At 43.2% G+C, this 19,774-nt stretch overlaps 1 protein-coding gene across 1 annotated transcript; it reads right to left on the bottom strand.

Moving 5' to 3' along the window:
- Window positions 1-527: 527 nt before the first annotated feature.
- Window positions 528-17,944, bottom strand: Katna1 (katanin catalytic subunit A1). Its single transcript, XM_051206017.1, has 11 exons — window positions 17,823-17,944; window positions 13,204-13,378; window positions 11,929-12,086; window positions 10,761-10,941; window positions 9,277-9,398; window positions 8,561-8,666; window positions 7,361-7,519; window positions 3,548-3,674; window positions 2,547-2,681; window positions 2,062-2,188; window positions 528-797 (listed from the first exon to the last, which is right to left on the bottom strand). Exons 2-11 carry the CDS (start codon window positions 13,369-13,371, stop codon window positions 599-601), a joined length of 1,482 nt encoding a protein of 493 aa, XP_051061974.1. The 5' UTR covers window positions 13,372-13,378; window positions 17,823-17,944; the 3' UTR covers window positions 528-598.
- Between the last annotated feature and the right edge of the window lie 1,830 nt (window positions 17,945-19,774).

Genomic DNA, 19,774 nt, shown 5'->3' with positions numbered 1-19,774 from the left:
CTCTGCTTGGTTGTATGCAGAGTTGGAGACCAAATCTCAGGCTTCATGCATGCCATGCAAGAACCCTAGCAATGAGCTATATCCCCTAGCAGTAACTGGATTGTTTTAATTTTGATGTGTGTGTGTGTGTTGTGTGAGCACATGTGCATGTGCTTCTGAGTATGTGCACATCCGTGCAAGTTCAAGGATCCCAGAGCCACTGTATCCCCTTGAAGCTTTTTCAAGAGCAGTATGCACTTAACCACTGAGGCATATCTCCAGCCCCCAGAATCCTATTCCTACCCCAACAGAAAGGGAAGAGAAGCTAGCATGGCACACTAATCTGGCTATGCTTTAGTTAGCTGCAGTTTTAGAGTGGTTACTAGCTATCAGCCATTACCACAGAACAGCAGAGAGGGGGGAGAGATGCTGTACTTAGAAAACTCAAGCCAGTGCTAAGTTAAAATAAGGTACAATGACTTTATTCAGAACCAGAAAGAATTTAAAAATCACACCATTATGAAAGTTTAAAAAAATATAGCACTCAGTGCAGTGAAATACTACATTTAATTATTTTTCAAAGACTTAAGGCAGATTTCTCAGTTTACATTGTACGAAGTTAGCATGATCCAAACTCAACTATCCATTTCTCGTATCTTTCAATGTCTGCAGCTGATACCGACTTAGAAACCTTCTTTAAAGCCATTTCAAAATCCTCCATGGTGGTAGGCATATGCATTTCTTCTCTTGAAAGGTTTCGGATTTCTTCTGGAGTTAGACCCTCAATACGCCTTCTCATGGCCATCAAGGATGCATCCCTAGGTTTTAAGTTTTAAAAAGCCCAAAATGTTACTTTAATTGAATTTAAAAAAAAAAAAATGCCAAATTCTCTAATATCATATATATATATATATATATATATATATATATATATATATACACACACATATATATCCATCATATATATTAATACTGCACTGCACCTTTCATTGGAAAACTAGGCCTTATTTGAATTGTTTTTTTAGCAGTGAAATCTCTATAAGTATACTAATTAATTCAAGTAATAAATGTTGAATATACAGTCCAAGATATAATAAGCTTCCAATTTTATCTCCTTATATGTTCAATAAAGAATAGGTATTCTCCATGAAGACAGAATGGAATGTTAGACAGAAAATTAAACATTTTCTGCATATAAGGAAAATCAGGTCAGGCACATTTTCCCTTTCCCCTTCTATTACAAAGACTTCATTCACATCAAGAATGTCTTTTATTAGCTGGGCAATGGTGGTACACACATGGAGAGACAGCCTGGTCTACAGTGAGTTCTGGGACAGCCAGGGCTACACTCTTAAGAGTTTCATTGGCCTAGACTGCCTCAAACTGACAGTGTGGCTGAGGATGACCTTATACTCACAATTCTCCCACCTCCATGCCTGCCTGATGCCAGGATTATAGCCCTGCCCCACCACAGCTCAGCGCCATGGGGTGCAAGGACCAAATCTAGGGCTTTGTGTAATTTCTTTCTCTGACCAAGTTCCTTATGGCAGTCACTATGTATGTACAGAGGCAGTAAACACAATCTCTGACCCACACGATCTATGTAACGTGCTCACTTAGCAATGAGGAAGCTTAGCAGTCAAGTCCCTGAGACAGACAAATCAGGGCCACGCCTTGTTGAGCCAGCTGTACCAAGAGTGGCATTTAGGACACGGTGACTGGAAACAAGACTACAGTATTAGCCTGTGAGTACATTAAATATGCGTCAGTCATTTCCTATCTAACACTGCAGGGAAGCGATGCTTCTTGAATTTACAGTTTTCAAATGGCCTATGGGCCATCAAATGCAGACACCTTGCCAACACCTGTTAACGCTAACTCTAACCATAAACTGTAACTGTAACCATAAATATAGTGTGGAGGTGGGGTCCTTGTAGTCTTGGGACAAAACTCAGGGCTGGCACATGCTAGGCAAACGCTCTATAAATGAGCTACATCGCCTGGCCAGTGTAGGGCATCTGCCTTAATATAAATACTTACACCTGAAGTTTATGCTTACAAAAAAATGAGAGAAATACACACCTGCATACATTGGTAATGTCCGCACCCGAGTAACCTTCCATGTTTTCTGCTATGCTTGCAAGGTTAACATCATCAGCCAATTCCAGCTCTCGAAGGCTTATTCTCAACAGTTCTTCCCTGCCTTTTGCTAACGGGAGAAACATTTTAAAATGTAAGCCTTCAATGGGAATAGAACAGTGTCAATTTCGCTCAAACGAAAAACTACTTCCTGAAATGGTCTCACAGTGTAGCTCAGGCTGGCCTCGGCATAAACGCACTAGGATTTATAGGCATAAGCCACCATGTCTGCGTTAAGGCCACGAAGTATTAGGAATTGTTTTCCAATTCTTGGAGCAAGTGTGCTCATCAAGTTATCAAGACTTCCAGATTCTAGACATAGCCAAACAGTCACACAGGAAAGTGTACATTTGCCTCCTCAAGGAAGGCTCCTATCAATTTAAAATATAAACCCTTGATAACTGAAGCTCCCTTAAAAGTCATGATACCTGATGGTAAAGGAATGTAGATTCTTTTTTCAAGACGCCGTCGTAAAGCCTCATCTATGTCCCAGGGAAAATTCGTAGCTGCCAGAACCATAACCATTTTGGAAGGGTCATCGTTTTCTGAGGCACCTCCAACACCTTAAAAGGCAGGAGAATAAAAGTTACTGAGTTCATGAAATAAAGCTCAGTGCTTTACAGACTGTGAAATCTTACACAATGGTCCCAGCAGGGTAGTTTCCCAGCCTCCCTAAGACACCTGTGAGTATGTGATCCAAGGGAAATGTAGTTTTGTGGTACACAAAATATGACTTACATGGGATTTAATGAAAACACCAGCTCAGCTTATTAGTTATTTAAAAAAAAAAAAAAAAATCAAGGGCATGGTGGTGGATTCCTTAAATCTTAGCACTTGGGAGGCAGAGGCAAGCAAATCTCTGTGAGTCTGAGGTCACCCTGGTCTACAGGCCAAAAAAAAACAAAACCAAAAACAAAACTATTAGGCTGGAGAGATACCTCAGTGGTTAAGAGCACTGGTTGCTTTTCCAAAGGACCTGAGTTCAATGCCCAGCACCATGTGGCAGCTCACCCTCTTCTGGCCTCCTCTGGCACCAGGTATGCACAAGATGCACAAACATACACGAAAATGAACACTCATACACATAAACTGTGAATACATTTCCAAAGTATTCCAAATACATACATAACCTCTAAGCGCGGTCTGTTTGCATCTTATGTCTACTTGTTGTGTGGCTAAAAATAAGGAATCATATATATATGCATGCCGAAGAGTGGTATGTGGATGCCATTATTTCTGACTTGTCATCCATTCAGGAATATCCATTCACTACTACTCATCTCTATGCCCTAAATGCCTGCCCCCTCATCCTTCTGAGTGCTAGCACATACTGAATGTGCTGGACTAGCACTACAGCCAGCTTGACTGACAGGAAGAGCACACACAGTCAGCTCCCATCCCAAGTCAATCTCTGCACAGACGTGTGTACCATCCATTTGAACCAGCAGCTCAGCTTTCACCCTTCGGCTTGCTTCATGCTCTTCAGAAGTCCCTCGGCGACTACAAATGGAATCTATCTCATCAATAAATATGGTAGCTGGAGAGTAAAATCGAGCCTAAAGGAAGAAACCAAGCAATACCAGGTTTTAGGGTTTTGATTTTTGAGGTTGGGTATATAACCTAATGGTAGGGCTTGCCTAGTATGCTTAAGGCTCAGTATCACTGAAATAAACCATTTATAGATTAGAAACTGGGAAACAAGAGGCTGGAATGACAGCTTAAGAGCACTTGCTGACCTTGTAGTGAACCTGAGTTCAGTTTCTAGCATGCAAATGGGCAGCTCACAACTTCTCTAAAGACTGCAGTCACAGGGGATTTGACATCCTCTTCTGGCCCTTATGGGACACAGCGCACACACAGGCACAGGCACACACACAGGCACTCAGACTTACACAGAAAATAGGAATAAAAGAAGCTGGAAAACAACTAGAGGCTGCCATATACTCCTTTCTTCTTGCCCTAATGGAAGAAAGAGGCCGTGGCATTGTATTTAAGTTTGTCTTATTTGTGTGCATGCATGTGAGTGTGGGTGTAGGAGAGCCACAGAGCATATTTACACAGGACAACTTGCAGATGTTCAATCTCTCCACCACATGGGTGTCAGGGATCAAAGTCAGATTGAGAAGCTTGGTTGCAGGTACCACTGATCCATCTTGTCCCATCTTTGTCTTTTGGACACAGGAACTCATGAACCCCAGGTGTCCCCAATTTGCTATACACCTGAAGGTGACCTTGAGCCCATTTCCCCTGCTGGGATTTCAAATGGGCACCATCAAGCTCTAAAACCTACATAGCTTCTAATGAAAACACAGATACCATCTTTTTTCCATTATATGAACCAGCTCTCTCTCAAAACAAAAACAACAAACAAAAACTTGTATGATAAACACAGGGTTATTCCTGAACCCTATTAATGATATGAACAACTATGGTAGGACATTTTGAGGTACTGGTAGATAGTCTCAAGTTCCAGAAAAAGCTTGGTCAAAACCATTCCTTTACATTATAGGATACGTCTAATAGAGAAATTATAGTTACATGGTTGCTTTTTTTTACATAAGTCACTTTTTTTAACATAAAAATACATATATTTTAATGCTTCTAAATAGACCATTAGAAGAGTCAATTTTTATTGCTTTGTTCTAAGCCCATCAGCAAAAAATTGAAATTCATTCTGATGTTGTCACACCAAGCAAAACCCACCATTTCTTATTCTTCTCAAGCACTGAGTCTGCGTTCTACTTTAAGCAGAGGCTACGGGACACACGCCAAACTGGTTTTACTTGGCTTGGGAGGGTACTGTGGAGAGATGCTCAATGGACACCACTGGTTCTGCCTACTAAGGGCAGCCTGTCATGTGTAATCACTGTTGTAACATCCACACCATCAAAAAAAAAAAAAAATCCCTTCTAATTGAGGTAACAGTGTCAGGCTCAGGCTTGTGACTCAAGAGCAAGTGCTGATCCCTGGGCTTGCGCATCAACGACTCAAGTGAGGATGCGTTTCTCTGGCTTACACTTCTTACCTCAGCCACCTCAAGGGGTGCCCAACATCAAAGCTAGCCAGAGTGGAGCGCTGAGATCCACTATGTAACTTTAAACAAGTCCTACAGAGGATACTTGCTGCTTAAGATTAAAATAAAAACAAAGCAGACAGTCACTTGCTGTGGGATAGTGTTCTTGTTCACTGTAAAGATCTGTCACTCGTGTTGCGGTAATAAAACGCTAACTGGCCAGGAGCTAGGCAGGGAATATAAGTGGGCTGGCAGACCAGGAGACTTCTGAGAAGAGGGGGGCAGAGGGAGAGACGCCATGTAGCTGCCGAGGAAGCAAGAGACCCAGGCATCACCAGGAAGCCAACAGCACGTAGAGATACATAGATTATTAGACATGGGTTAGTAATTAAGAAAGAGGTAGCCAATAAGAAGCAGTTTATAATTAATATAAGCCCCTGCGTGTTCATTTGGGACTAAACAGTTGTGGGACCAGGCAGGACAGAGACTTCCATTTACAATCACTTCTTTTATACAGCTGGGCGGTGGTGGCACATGCCTTTAATACCAGCACTTGAGAGGTAGAGGCTCATGGAGTTCTGAGTTCAAGGCCAGATTGGTCTACAAAATGAGTTAGTTCCAAGACAGCCAGGGCTACACAGCAAAGCCCTGTCTCAGAGGGGAAAAATAAAATAAAACACACATATTAATTTATTTTATCCCAACCATTTTTAGATACATAATAGCAAGCTCCAATGAGTTAAGATTTGTATTAAGCAAATTACTTGCATCAGTTGAATTTCTGATATCACACAGATAAACTGCATGTGTTTGTGTGCACATGAATTTATGTATGCAAAGGCATGATATGCATGTAGAGGTCAGAGGTCAACCTTGGGTGTCTTATCTCAGATGCTCTGCCCGTTTTTGCCTCCCCAGCTCTGGGATTACAAGACACACTGCTAAGTCTTGTATTACACTTTCCCAATTAGACCATCTCCACAGCCCATAAGTTATACATTAATGCTTTCTAAATAAAGGGATGACAGCTAAGGAAGGAAGGAACCTGCTGGAGGCAGCTAGGAAAGTAACTAATATGGAGTAAGGGCCCAACGATTTAAACTTTCCCCCTTTCTCTCCAGCATTTCAAAAATCATCTTTTCAAAATTATCAGAGATTCTCCATTACATTGATACTGTATTATTAACTATTAATAAGCCGTTAAAAGTCTGTTAAAAAAAATCACCTCCTGGTTTATGAACTGCCCACATCCAAGAGGAAGTAGAAATAAAAACCAAAATAGGAAGTTTTCCAGAAAATGGATAACTTGAGAGGATGATGCTAGTTTGTTTCATTATTTATTTACTTATTTGAGCTTAGAACAAGGATGGTATCAGCAAGATCACCTAAGACTTTTTCTGCTATGATTAAGATTTCATGTCTTGGGGCAGGAGAGATGGCTCAGTGGTTAAGAGCACTGGCTGCTCTTCCAGAGGACCCAAATTCAATTCCCAGAACAACGTGGTGGCTTGCAAACATCTAGCATGACATCTGGCTCCCTCTTCTGGTATACAGGCAAAACACTGTATACATAATAAACAAATCTTTAAAAAACAAAAAGGAAGAAAAGAGAAACTCAAAATAGGAGTGGAAGAAATTAATTCAAACACTGGTCATGCAACTCAAGGTGGCAGCTGGAGAGAAGGCTCAAAGGTTATGAGCTGTTATTGCTCTTGGGGACAACTGGAGTTTGGTTCCCTGCACTCACAAACGCCTTCTGGCCTCCACAGGCATATGCACCGTACAGAAACACTCACACACACACACACACAATTAAAAGTAAAATTAATCTTAAATGCAAGCAAGACCATTGGCATAGCTGACAGGCTGGAGGTGATCTAAGTTCCACAGCTGCTTAAGAGCCATAACTAGGCATGCTGCTTAACAAACATAATTATGAAGCTGGCAAGATGGTTCAAGCAGGTTAAGTGTGAGCCCTGGAACCCATATAAGGGTAGGAGGAGAGAACTGCTCCAAAACACATGTCCTCTGATGGCCACTTGAGTGTGGTGGTGTGCACCACATACGTACGTGTGATGAAGCATGGGGTGGTGCGCACAACTACGTTAGATTCTTACATAGTGTACGCATGCTCAGAAACTAAGTCACTCATGGTTATAGGCATCCTGGGCAGAGTCACGTCATAGAGAAGGTCGGGGTCAGGAATGCTAGTGCGGTCTCAAACGTTACCATCTCAAACAGAAGACGGACAAGCTTCTCAGACTCTCCTCTGTATTTGGAGGTCAGGGTTGATGAAGAGACATTGAAGAATGTCGTCTTGCACTCTGTAGCAACTGCTTTAGCAAGGAGGGTCTTCCCAGTGCCAGGCGGGCCAACCATCAGCACCCCCTGGAGGAGTGTAACAGGGTATGACATCACAGGGTAAGCAAAGACTCCATCTGCCAGAGCTCCCTCCTTCCCGACCTCCTGGGATCCAGTGAGCCTCCTGCTCCATTCTCTGGAGGAGCGGGGACTATCAGTGGACAGCACCTGTCCAGTAGCTTGTCCTCCTTCCAATTAATACTAAGTAGCAAACTTCACTAAATGTGTATGTAACAATGAGACAAAGAGCAAAGAGCAAAATGAATGATATTTCATAACAAAGTTTTACTTATTCTTTGACATAGGGTCTTATTGATTTAGCACTGGCTGTCCTGGAACTTACTATGTAGACCCAGGCTGGCCTCACACTCACAGAGATCCAACTGTCTCGGTCTCCCAAGTGCTGGGGTTAAGAGTACATGTCACTACTACCGGCACAAACACCTTTCCTATTACACAAAAGGAAGCTAATCACACTAAAAGTTTGGAACTCAGGAAAACATAATTATTAATTTATTCATCACTACGAAAGCTAACTGTCAGTAGTTGGTATCTTAAAGAAGCAGACAAATGTTCACTCTTAGCTCACGTTCTTTAAATAACTCCTTTTCATACCATCCCAGAATTTTAAAAAAATGCTCAATGAGATAAAAATATTGCTGAATTTGTCAAAAACAATCCCAAAACTACTATGAGAAGTCACATGATGTGAGAAACAAAATGCATTAGCCAGCTGGGTCAATGCACAAAGAGAAGTTCACCCTGCGTGTGCTATGTGTGGGGAGATGACCCTCAGCACTGTGCTTCTTACTCTAGGAACCTTGCACTGGTCTGGTCAAAACAAAATTCTTTTTCTTTGTTTGTTAGTTTTCTTGAAATAGTCTTAACTGTAATCCAGGCTGTGTTGGAACTCAGATCCTCCTAAGCGTCCTGAGCCTGGGCTACAAGCTTGAGCTCCTGCCCTGGTTTAAGCTTTTCCTCTTCCACTTTCTGCAATAGGGGTAAGCGGTGGCTGCCCACAGCGGGGCAGAGCGTTCCCTGTGGCGACCGCTGCAGGTGTAAACTTACTTTCCAGGGCCTCCTGATGCCCTTAAAGAACTCTGGCATCCACATTGGTAACACCACTGCTTCCTTAAGCAACTTTTTAGCTTCTACTAAATCAGCAATATCATCCCTGGAAGAGAAAGATACTTTGTCAGCCAGCCCCTTTAGAGTACATATCCAAAACCAAAAAGAGGCTCAGTGGGAAGTTAGGGATGTGACACTTTCTTCTGTCCTCCAAAGGCACTGTACACATGGCACGCAGGCAGAACACCCACCCATATAAAGTAACAGACTTTAAAAATGCAAAACATAAATAAAAATACAAAAGCTTCAAACTCAAGTCTGGGTAACGTAGCTCAGTTGGTGTAGTGCTTGTCTAGCAAGCACTAGCCCTGGAGTCCTCAACATCACCAGATAAACTGGTCATGGTGATGTGTGTCTGTCACCTCAGCACTCGAGGAAGAGGACCAAGTTCAATGCCATGCTAGCTACACCGCCATGCTGAAGCCAGTCTGCTCTACAGGGAACCCTGTCTCACAACTAACAAACAAAAATTAAAATCTCAGGACAACATACTGGTACAGCCTCAAGGCTGATGTGGTTTTTTACTGTATGTCCTGCTTACATTGGATATTCTCTAGTTCTGTCTCCAAAGACAGATCTTTAGCACATGCCCATATAGTCTCCATTTTCTGTTTCCAAAACGATCACCAGCTCAATTACCTTGTGATGTGACTTACCACCGAACATTGGGATTCTGAGATATTATATCTCTTTCCAAAGCTTCTACTAAGTCCTTGTCATACCCAGTGCTGTCAAATTTATTTGCCTCTTGCTCTGTAACTGCTGCAGGTGATTTGTTCTACATGAGGAGATAAAAAACACAAGAACCTTTAACTGACTGAAGTTTTGTATTTTCTTTCTGTGAGTCAGAAACAGTGATCAGCAGTGATTTTGTTCACTGAATGATCTCCTGGTATAAACCCAACACCAGACAAACTTCTGACTCTCTTGCCACCAAAATCTCTGGTATTACCACCACACCTGGCCAAGGAAATCCAATCCTAATCAGTGTAAATTTTTCCAAGAAACCAAAGAGGCCAGAAGGAAGTGATGCATTACTTCCCAAGTGTGCAAAGAAAACCCAGAATCCTTCCAGCGTAATATCATTCAGAAATGAAGCAGATATCAAGGCATTCTCAGAGATGGAATCTCAGCACGTGAGAATTAGAGACAAGAGGACTGTGAGACCACCTCACAAATTCAAACCAACCCCCCCCAAAAAAACCCAAAGCAACAACAAAACCTCAGATAAGAAACAGAACCTTGTCAACCTTGAAACACGGGCAAGCCAGGAAATAAAACAGAACTATGTCAATATGACAGACTTTACTTCCCTCTGAGTTTTCTAAATAACACTGGCTAGCAAAAGCAAAACATTATAACAGCCTGATGCAGTTCTAAATTAACACAGAGGAAATTTTTAAATTGTAAATAGGAAGAATAAAGGGCTATAGAAGGTTCTGTACTCAGAAGTCAATGACTATCAGAAAATCACTTCACACATACCATACCAAGAAATCAATAAACAGATGTGTATCTACTTACATTTAACTTAAGTGAAAATTAAATTAAATTTTCATTTCTGCCCAGGCACTGGTGGCACACGCCTATAATCCCACCAGTGGGGAGGCAGAGGAGGGTGAATCTCTGTCAAGATCAAGGCCAGTCTGGTCTACAGAATGAGTTCCAGGACAGCTAGAGCTATTACACAGAGAAACCCTGTCTTGAAAGAACAAAACAAACAACCGAAAAGCAAAAAACAAAAACCATTTTGTTTTGAGGGGGTTGGAGAGAACACTCAGCGGCTAAGAGCACTCACTGACTTCTCTTCTAGAAGTTTGAGCTCAATTCCCAGCAGCCACATGGCCCTTCTGCTCTAACTACAGTGCCGTGGGATCCAGTGCAGATAAAACTTCCACAGACACACAAAATAAATGAACCTAAACATTTGTTCTCGCTCTCTGTTGGGGAGTGTGTGCTTATGTGTGGCCCATGTGTGCTGCAGGGACCAGGAGGGGGTGGGGGTTGTGAACTCCCTCAGGTAGGTGCTGACGATCAGGAAGGGCAGCAGCAGCAGCAAGCATCCTTCACACTGAGCCCACTGAGGCGGCTCCCCAGTGCCGGCTTTCGCTTGGGGGGAGGAGGGGGCACTAACTCTTACCTTTTCCTCTCTTCCTTTACTCTGCTCTTTCTTTTCACGGCTACGCACAGCCTTGCCTCTGTCGTGGTGGAGATTCTGGGCGGACGGGCGATGCGCTCTGACGACTGTGCCTGGACGGTTACTGTGTGGCTTAGGGTCATGGTACTGAGAAGACTGGCGTTTCCTAGGTCCTGGTGAGGGTCTAAACAACATAAGACCACTAAAACCACAGGCGGCTCCTGAAGGAGCTGGCTATGCGCCCAGCTAACGAAGAGAACGAAGGAAGCCAAGGCAAAACTAAGCGTGCAACGGGAAACAAGCTTTAGGATGCTGAAGCCCAGGGTCTAAACTTTAAATCTGAAGAAGCCGCTATGACCAGTTACAGTAATACAGTACTGTCGTATTTTAGAGACAATTAGGGAACGTAAAAGTCACTTCTACTTAGGACACCACTGTACAACAAAGAGAATCAAAAATGAAGTCTGACTGCTGGAAAGTGGAAAAAAGGAGCAGTTATCAGAGAACATGCACTTCAGTGTGATTTTACTTTGACTATATTATAATCGTGTTGATTAGATAGAGGTTTTAATAATTTCCCCATTCTAAAAGACTAGCAGGAAAGAAGGGTAAGATGGTACATGACCTTTAATCCCAGCATTTGAAGGACAGAGGCATGTGGATCACTGTGAGTTAGAGGCCAGGCATATATAGCAAGTCCAAGCTCAGGGCCACATAATGAGACCTGTCTCAAAGAAAGGGGAGGGGACAGGGGAGCTGAGGGGGGAGGGCCTGCCTCTGCCTCCCAAAGTGCTGGGATTAAAGACAGGCGCCACCATCATCGCCTGGCACTTCATTAATTATGTGATTGTCTCTTGGAGTAGAAGGCATTTATATGCCAAAGAAAGTCAAGCAGGCTCAAAAGCCCGTCATTCTAAATCCCTACCCAAGTGGATAAGACTCTAGTCCCCAGATCCCTCAGTCTGCATGCTGAGTCAGCTACTTTCAGGCATGCGCCCTAGTTCTGGCAACTTTCCACCCAAACTTGATACACACTTAATTCTCAAAGGACATTACAGTGCAAGTGTTCCCCATGTCCCTGTCTCCCGGCAACCCAGTCCATCTCCTAGGAAGGGATCAAGATAAGGCTGTCAGCTTCTTGGGCTAGTTTTCTTTAGAAGACTCAACTTACCTTCGTTCAACAGGTACAGGCAAGGACCACACTTCTCCCTCGGAAGCCGGAAGTTCACGCTGCGCAGCTTTTAGAGGGGTACTGTCCAGTTTAAAGCTCTCAAGTGTTTTCATGATATCCTTAACATGCTTAGCTTCCACATTTATTTCCTGCCAAACCTGGTTTCAAAGAAAAATATGACTCAATTTCTTGAAGAAACCATTGCCAAGCCGGGCAGTGGTGGCACACTACTTTAATCCCAGCACTGGGGAGGCAGAGGTAGGTGGATCTCTGTGAGTTCGAGGCTAGCCTGATCTACAGAGCAAGTTCCAGGACAGCTAAGAATACAAAGAGAAACCCTGTCTCAGAAAAAAGAAAACAAAAAACCTAACAAACAAACCATAATCAAATTCCACTATGTGGGGTAATGGTCACACAATTTAACAGTATTAAACTTCATACATTTAAACCTCTATACTGAACTAACCATTTAAAGTGGTTTATATCTATTTTAAAATATGTTGCTCTCCCAGTAACATAAATATCAACAGCTGGATTTGAGGAAAGTTATTTTCCAAAAGAGGCTTCTCTCCCAAGTGTTGCAGACAAGTGTGGTGCCATATTTAAACAGCAGCCAGGAAGTAACAGTTCACAACAAATTCAGCCTAAAGGACCACTCATTTCTGTAATATTCTACTATGATAGCTGAACTTTGGAAAATGCTGCCCTGGACTAGATTTTTATGGATTCTATTGTTTCCAACTATAATTTTCTCCTGGTCCTCAGTGTCTAAAACTCCTTAAGTGGTATTCAAATAAGATCAGCTTTGTAAAGTTCTATAGGAAACAAGGTTCTACAAGAATCTGCTGTCATTCCAATTTCAGCTCACTGTGAAGGCTCTTCTCGATTGTCTTAAACCCATGTCATTGGGCACACCTGTTAGAGATTTCACTTAATTGGATCATCCGAGGTTAGAAGATCCACTCAAAATTTGTTCTAAACCTTTGTGGCAGCCTGTATAAAGGACAAAAAAGAAAAGCTTTTGCTCCTGGCCTGCTTGTCTTCATTCACTGGCATTAGAGCCTACTTACTAAGAACACCAATGTATACTTTAGACCAGCTGTAAGTTCAACTCCAGCCTGGTTTACAGAACTAGTTCTAGGACAGCCAAAGCTATACAAAGAAACCCTGTCTCAAAAAACCAACCAAACAAACCTATACTCTCTGAATGCACGCACAGCATTGAAAATCAGTCTACATTCTCTGAGTATTAAACACAACAGCCATGATTCTTACCTGCTGCCATTTCTGCTGGAGGTATGTATCTTTGACTGAGTATAGATACTTGTTCATTTGGTCAAGAACTCCCTGATAATAGACCATGGCAGAGTCATAGTTTCCCAGCAACGCATATTCACGAGCCAGTTTTACATTCTCACTAATCATGAGAAGACTCATGCTCATATGTAAGCTGTGAAAAGAAGAAACAAGAGACATTTTCATGTTATGCACCTCTCAATAATAAGGACAGAGCTTCTTTAAAATATACTTTACAGGACTCCTTCAATAAGGACGTTTACAATGGGGTCGGTGAGACCATTCAGTAGCCCGCCCAGCTTTAACCCAGTGAAGCCAAGTAAAGGGGAAACAAGGAAACCAAGTGCACAAGGCTGTCCTGACCTCCACTGCCATGCCACAAGGTACAGGAAACCAAGTGCACAAGGCTGTCCTGACCTCCACTGCCCATGCCACAGGGTACACCTGCCCCAACACTGACAAAATAACAAGTTTCTAATAGTTCCCTCGTCATCATATGTATTTTGTTTGTATGTGAGTCTACAAACCATGTGCATGCAGAGTGTGCAGAGCCCAGAAGGAGCTGTCTGAGCCTCTGAGACTGGAGTGACAGAGGGCTGTGGGTGCTGAGATCAGCGTCCTCAACAGCTGTGGAAAAAGGCAGGACAGAAACTCTGTCCAAAAGGATCTGAGTTTGAGGCCAGTCTGGTCTCCAAAGTGAGTTCTAGGCCAGCCAGGGCCAAACCATAGAGAAACCCTGTCTTGAAAAACAAAACCAACAACAACAAAAACAAGTTCAACAACGCTAAATATGAGCATGGATTTGGGGGGAAAGGAACCCTCACAGTTTGTGAGAATAAAGTTACATTCTCATTTTGGAGAATAACCAAGCAATACTTAGGGATATCTTCTAGCTATATAGCAATGGCCCTATGTAAAAATGTTATAAAAGACCACAGAGAAAGCCTCACAAAGATTCATAAAAGGACATGGTTCTGATTGTTAATGATAGAATTATTTGAATTATCAAGGAGTTAGAGGCAGGGGGAATACAATCAAAATACATTATGTAAATGTATGAAAATACCAACCCATATTATGTGTAATTTATATACTCAAATATAAAACACCACAAAAAAGTTGGAGACAAACTGTTCTGTTTGGGAACGGAGGCAAAGAACATAGTAAATATATAGTACATGGGAGCAATAAACAACTTCATGAATAGCAACATAAATAGATCATCAAAAATAAAGGGCTGGGAAACAAAAATCTTAGACATAGAACAATGTCTAATTTGAATATCATTTGATTAAAGTAAACATTACCTATGCGACATAAACACTCATTTTAAAGTATATATTCTTATCTGAGAATGTATATGGAATGTACCAATCTAAACAGGGTGAGGAGAAATGTGAATCAAAGCATCAGGTACAGGGGCCACACCTGTGATCCTAGCACTTGGAAGGTCAAAGCCACCCTTAGTTGGGTACTGAGCTTGAAGCGAGCCTGGGCTACATGAGGCCTTGAATTCATGACGGTAAGTATACAGAAAGGATGGATGAGATACTCCTCTTGGGATTAAACTGTGACTTCTATGCCACTCACTGTCTCTTGCTTATCCACTCAAAGGAAAACCAGCTATTACGTGGCAGCATCCTCTGTGAAGAGACTCACTCCACAGGGGAAAGAGGGTGGTCCCAGGGCAGCAATGAGTGATGAACTGAGGTTCTCACACCGTGAACCCACGGGGCCTGGCTCTGGTTAACAACCACATGCATGAGCTCGAACCCTCCTTTGGTTGTGTCTTGAGATGACTGCAGACCTGGATGACAACTTCAGTATAGCCTGATGACAGACTGAATCAGAGCGCCACAAACCCACACATTTCTGACCCAGAGCAACCGTGACGTTAAGTGTGTGTTTTAACACTAAGCTATGCAGTAACTCACAACCGAGGTTAGGCCGCCTTATCAGTAGCTCAAGATCCACCATCTAAATAATGACTGCCAGAAGTTGTGACCACTGATGTTTCCCTAACAAAGGCTCCACAGCAGAGAACCCCACCTTTGTTAAGTGCTGTACCCTCAGCACCCAGGACACACGAATCTCAAAATACCTTTGAGTGGACGACTGTTGCTACTGTTGTCTCAACTACAAAACCCCTTCCCCTTTGTCTCGCTTCCGATCCCCAAGGCTCTCACATTCCTTGCTCCTCAGTTTAACCGGCTAAGTTGGGGCTATATTTGATTCATTTTTTGAGTTTTTATTTATCTATGTAGGCATTTTTTTGCCTGAATGTATATACACCAAGTACATGCAGCGCCCACAGAGGACAGAGGAAGGCATCAGATTCCCTGACACTCAAGTTGCTGATGTTTGTAAGCAGCCATGTGGGTGCTGGGAATTGAACCTGGGTCCTCTGGAAGAGTAGCCATCTCTCCAGACCCACTTGATTCCTGCGTGATTACATCTATCCTGAAACAACCTTTGCCTATCTATGGCGATGCCTAATCTGGGCAGCGGCATCAGAAGGAGGAGCCTGGCCTGCTCTGGAAGTATACAGCTGATCCTATGACCTTGGATAAGTTTCTCTATTTTTTCTTTGGGGGGGGTGTGTGGTCATGGTTCAGGGCTCAAAGCTCATAAAAGTTAGTCCTAGCCTTCTTTAACTGTATACTGTTTTGAATTTCTCTTTCCAGTCTGATAAAATTGCTTTCAAGCCAATTATTTTTCTTTCTTTTCTTCAGGTTGGGGGGGGGGAGTGGCTGGGTTTCACACTAGCTCAGGTGGGCTTAGAATCCACATTAGTTTTCTTGCTCAGCCGGCCACGTGCTGGGTTTACAAGTGAGTTACCATGCCCAGCTTGATATTTTCCAACAGACAAATAATAGAAAGTCAATCCAAGGCCACATTAACAGACAACATGTGAAGTCTTTGGCTACAAGAAAACAAAGTGTTTACACATACTCTGCCAAAGCACCTTTATTTCACTAAATATCAGATTTTAGAAAAATCATTTTCTATTATTGTAGCAATACCTGTGCCAGAATATTTTCTAATAATTTTTATTTTATGTGCATCGGTATTTTGCCTACATATATTTCTGTTTCAAATACTCTGGAATTGGAGTTAGAAACAGTTGGTTTCTATGGGTGCTGGGAATTGAATCCGGGTCCCCCGGAAGAGCAGCCTGTGCTCTTAACCACTGAGTCATTTCTCCAGCCCCCTAAGCCAGAATATTAACACTTGCATTTATGAAATTCTTCAGTCCCCCTTATCATTGCTGAAATTCCACTGCAGAAGAACAGAAACTGGGTTTATCTAGTGTAGTATCTGACAGTATTTGAGGAAAAGAGTCTACATAGAGGAAAAAAGCTAATATATTAAGTTTTCAAAGAATTAAAAAAAAAAAAAAAAAGCAATGGTGTAACTGCCTGTAACTCCAGCTCCATGGGATCTGATACCTTCTTCCTGACTCCTCAGGCACCTGTATTCACAAGTGCCCATTCCCCAACACACACACACACACACACACACACACACACACACACACACACACACACGATGGAAATTCTCTCCTTTCACCCTTGCTGGGTTCCAGGCTTTGAACCTGGTTGTGAGGCTTGCCTGACAAAGTGCTTTCAAAGGCACCCCAGGCGGACAAGCAATTTCAGGAAGTCTACCTCCAGAACAAGAGAATAACTACATGATAATTTACATAGTCACTAATGACAATGAATAAGCACAAAAAAATGACAGACCCCCCAACAATTAAAGCATGGCATAGGGTTTTTTTTTTTTTTTAGCTTTTATAATCATCTTATGGTAAGTACTTAAGCATAATAAAGTCATTACTAAAATACGAGATGCATGCATGCATACACACACAGACCTCCAGAAAAAAAAAATTAATCCACTCTACGGGTATTAGTATTTTCAGTTCATCTTGAACAAAACAGATTAATTACTAAGTGTAACAAGTAAAATGTTAACTTTAAAAGCAGCACTCAAGCCCTATCAAGAAACACCACAAGCAAAATCCATTTAGCGTATTATCTAAATGGATCACACTGATTGACATGCCATCTTTTCTCACAGTTAAGTAGAAAGGAAAAAGAAAACATATGCTGTTTCAAACAGAAAAAATACAATAAATTCAGCAAAAACAAGACAAAAAACCGGTGAGTTAGCTCGGCTGGTCTTAAAGGCATTTGCCCAGCATGTGTGGCGACCAGAGATGAACTCTGGGACCCCTGTAGAGGTGGATGGAGAGACCCAACTCCACAGGCTGTCCTCTCCAGTCCACTCGCGAGTCCACGTCGACATCCTACACACAGAATAGCAACACATCTTAAAACCACCAATAAAAACAATCACAAAGGAGAAATAAGTAAGCCACCCATAGGCACCGAACAACAACACAACAAAATCGCAGGAAAAGAAGCTGAACACCGGTGTCCAAACTCTGGAGATCTTACAGAGCGGAGGTTTCGGGGTGGGGGCGAGAAAGCTCCCAACCGGTCCCCGGATCGGGTGACATCTGCACGGACGAGGCATCCATCACCAGGCTCCGCGGGCGGATCGTGCGCCCTGCGGCCCGAGCCAGCACTCACCTGGCGCTGCCCGCCGCGTGGCGGGGGACGAGGCCCGTGCCGCAACGTCGCGCTCGCTCCGGCCGGGCTCCGCGGGCACCGCAGCCCCTGCTCGCGGCCAATTCCAAGTCCAAGCCGGCAGGGCCCCTGGCAGCGCCCGACCGCCCCGGCCAGTCCCGCACCCGCGGGGCCACGCCCCGGAAGTGAGGGCGCCACGGGCGTGCGCGCGCACGCGGGACCCCAGGGGGCGTGGCCGAGCGCTGGGTGCGCCTGCGCATTCCGCGCGCGATCGCAAGGGAGGGTTTGGTCCTACCCGGCCTGTATCAGAACTTAAACCTGTGTGGCCCTTAGATCTATCTGTTCCCGAGGTTCGTTCTCGTGGCCTCGGGGTCAACTTTCAACAAACTGCTCGGAAGTTAGGGAGTCAGGGGTTCTCTTACAGGTGAGTGTCTGTGGCCAAGCCATTCGTTTATGACCAATCTTGCTTTAGAACCCGGTACTGAGACTATGTAGGACACTGGGAACAGGGTCCATCCATGCCTCATATATATATATTTATAATATATATATATATAGTATAAATATATTAAACATATATTATATATATTATATATATATCATATATATATATCTGGCAACTCCTCTCTCCCTTTGAGATATAGGCCGAGAGGGTAGAGTGTGGTCATAGGAAAGTATCTTCACTATGTGAAGTATGAGCATCATGGGCTCACAAAGTAGTGACACAAATCAGGAATATTGCTTTTGGGCCAGTCAGATGAATTTGGCCTCATGTATATCAAATACTAAATTTATGAAGCGGTTGCAAACTAGTGAACAGAAGAAAACAACAGTAATGGTAATATTTAAAACGTTTCATGTCCAGCTGTTTTGAGACAATGTCTTAAGAATCTGATTAGCATTTCCTATGATTATATGTAAAAGGGAAGCATCAGGTACGCATTTAAAAATGAGAAAATGTCTGGAGTTCAATTCCCAGCAACCACATGGTGGCTCACAGCCATCTGTAGTGGGATCTGATGCCCTCTTCTGGTGTGCAGGCAGACATGCAGATAGAACACTCCTATACATAAATAAGTCTTTCTAAAGCGATAAAATGGCCTGGCGGTAAGTGGCACATGCCTTCAAACCCAGCACTCCGGAGGCAGAGGCAGGCAGATCTCTGTGAGTTCCAGGCAGCCTGGTCTACAGAGCAAGTTCCAGGACAGCCAGGGCTACACAAAAAATTTGGGGGACCCCAGAGCAAAGTTAGCACCTTAACAGCCCTTTCCTACCACTCTCTTAGATACTAATATGCTGGTAAGTTTCCATTCCCCTATGACTGTTCTCTTAAGCATCTGACACAGCCTGACCCTGAAAGTCCCAGCTGCAGACTTACCGTATAGCAACTCATCCATCTTACAGCAGAAGACCTGCACTCTGCTTGGAAGGACATTCTGCCTCCCTCACATCCTCCCTTTGGACCATTCCCTCATTTCTCCACTACTTAAACGCTGTGGTTATATTCACTAAACGAGACTTGATCAGAGTACCGTCTAGTCTCCATCTCTCGCGTCTCTTGTCCCCTCATCCTCACTCCCTCCCTCAGGGTCCCTGTCGACTGACCCCGAGGTCCAGGGCAAAGAAAACCCTGTCTCAGGAAAACAAAAAAGGAATTAAAATGATATAAAAGTAAAAAAAAAAAAAGAAAGAAAATTTAAATTAAAAATTGGGGTTGTGAAATGGCCTCCCCAGGTAAAAGCACTTGCCTAATCCTCAGGAAGCACGTGATTGAAGGAGGGAGCTGGATCCAAAGCACCTGATTGCCACATAAGTGCTGTGGCATGTACATACACATGTACACAACATATAAATGTTAAAAGAAAAGGATGAGAAAAAAAGGACTGGCAAGATTGCTCAGTGGGTAAGGTTCTTGCCACCAAACCTGAAGATGCAGGTTTGATCCCCGCACCCAC

Source organism: Phodopus roborovskii, unplaced genomic scaffold (assembly GCF_943737965.1).
Source record: "Phodopus roborovskii unplaced genomic scaffold, PHOROB, whole genome shotgun sequence".
Classification (NCBI taxonomy): Eukaryota; Metazoa; Chordata; class Mammalia; order Rodentia; family Cricetidae; genus Phodopus; species Phodopus roborovskii.
Note: the sequence above shows the minus strand (reverse complement) of the source record. Positions and strands in the feature narration are given on the sequence as shown.

Bases quoted from the DNA above. Each gene is read 5' to 3' on its own strand.
- Katna1 (XM_051206017.1), bottom strand. From the start codon at position 13,371: ATGAGCATGAGTCTTCTCATGATTAGTGAGAATGTAAAACTGGCTCGT. The intron at 2,682-3,547 runs GTACACACGTCT...CTGCCTTTTAAG, and splicing joins GCTGCTGGTTCAAATGGATG to GTGTTGGAGGTGCCTCAGAA. The intron at 2,189-2,546 runs GTATCATGACTT...TTCTCCCGTTAG, and splicing joins CTACATTCCTTTACCATCAG to CAAAAGGCAGGGAAGAACTG.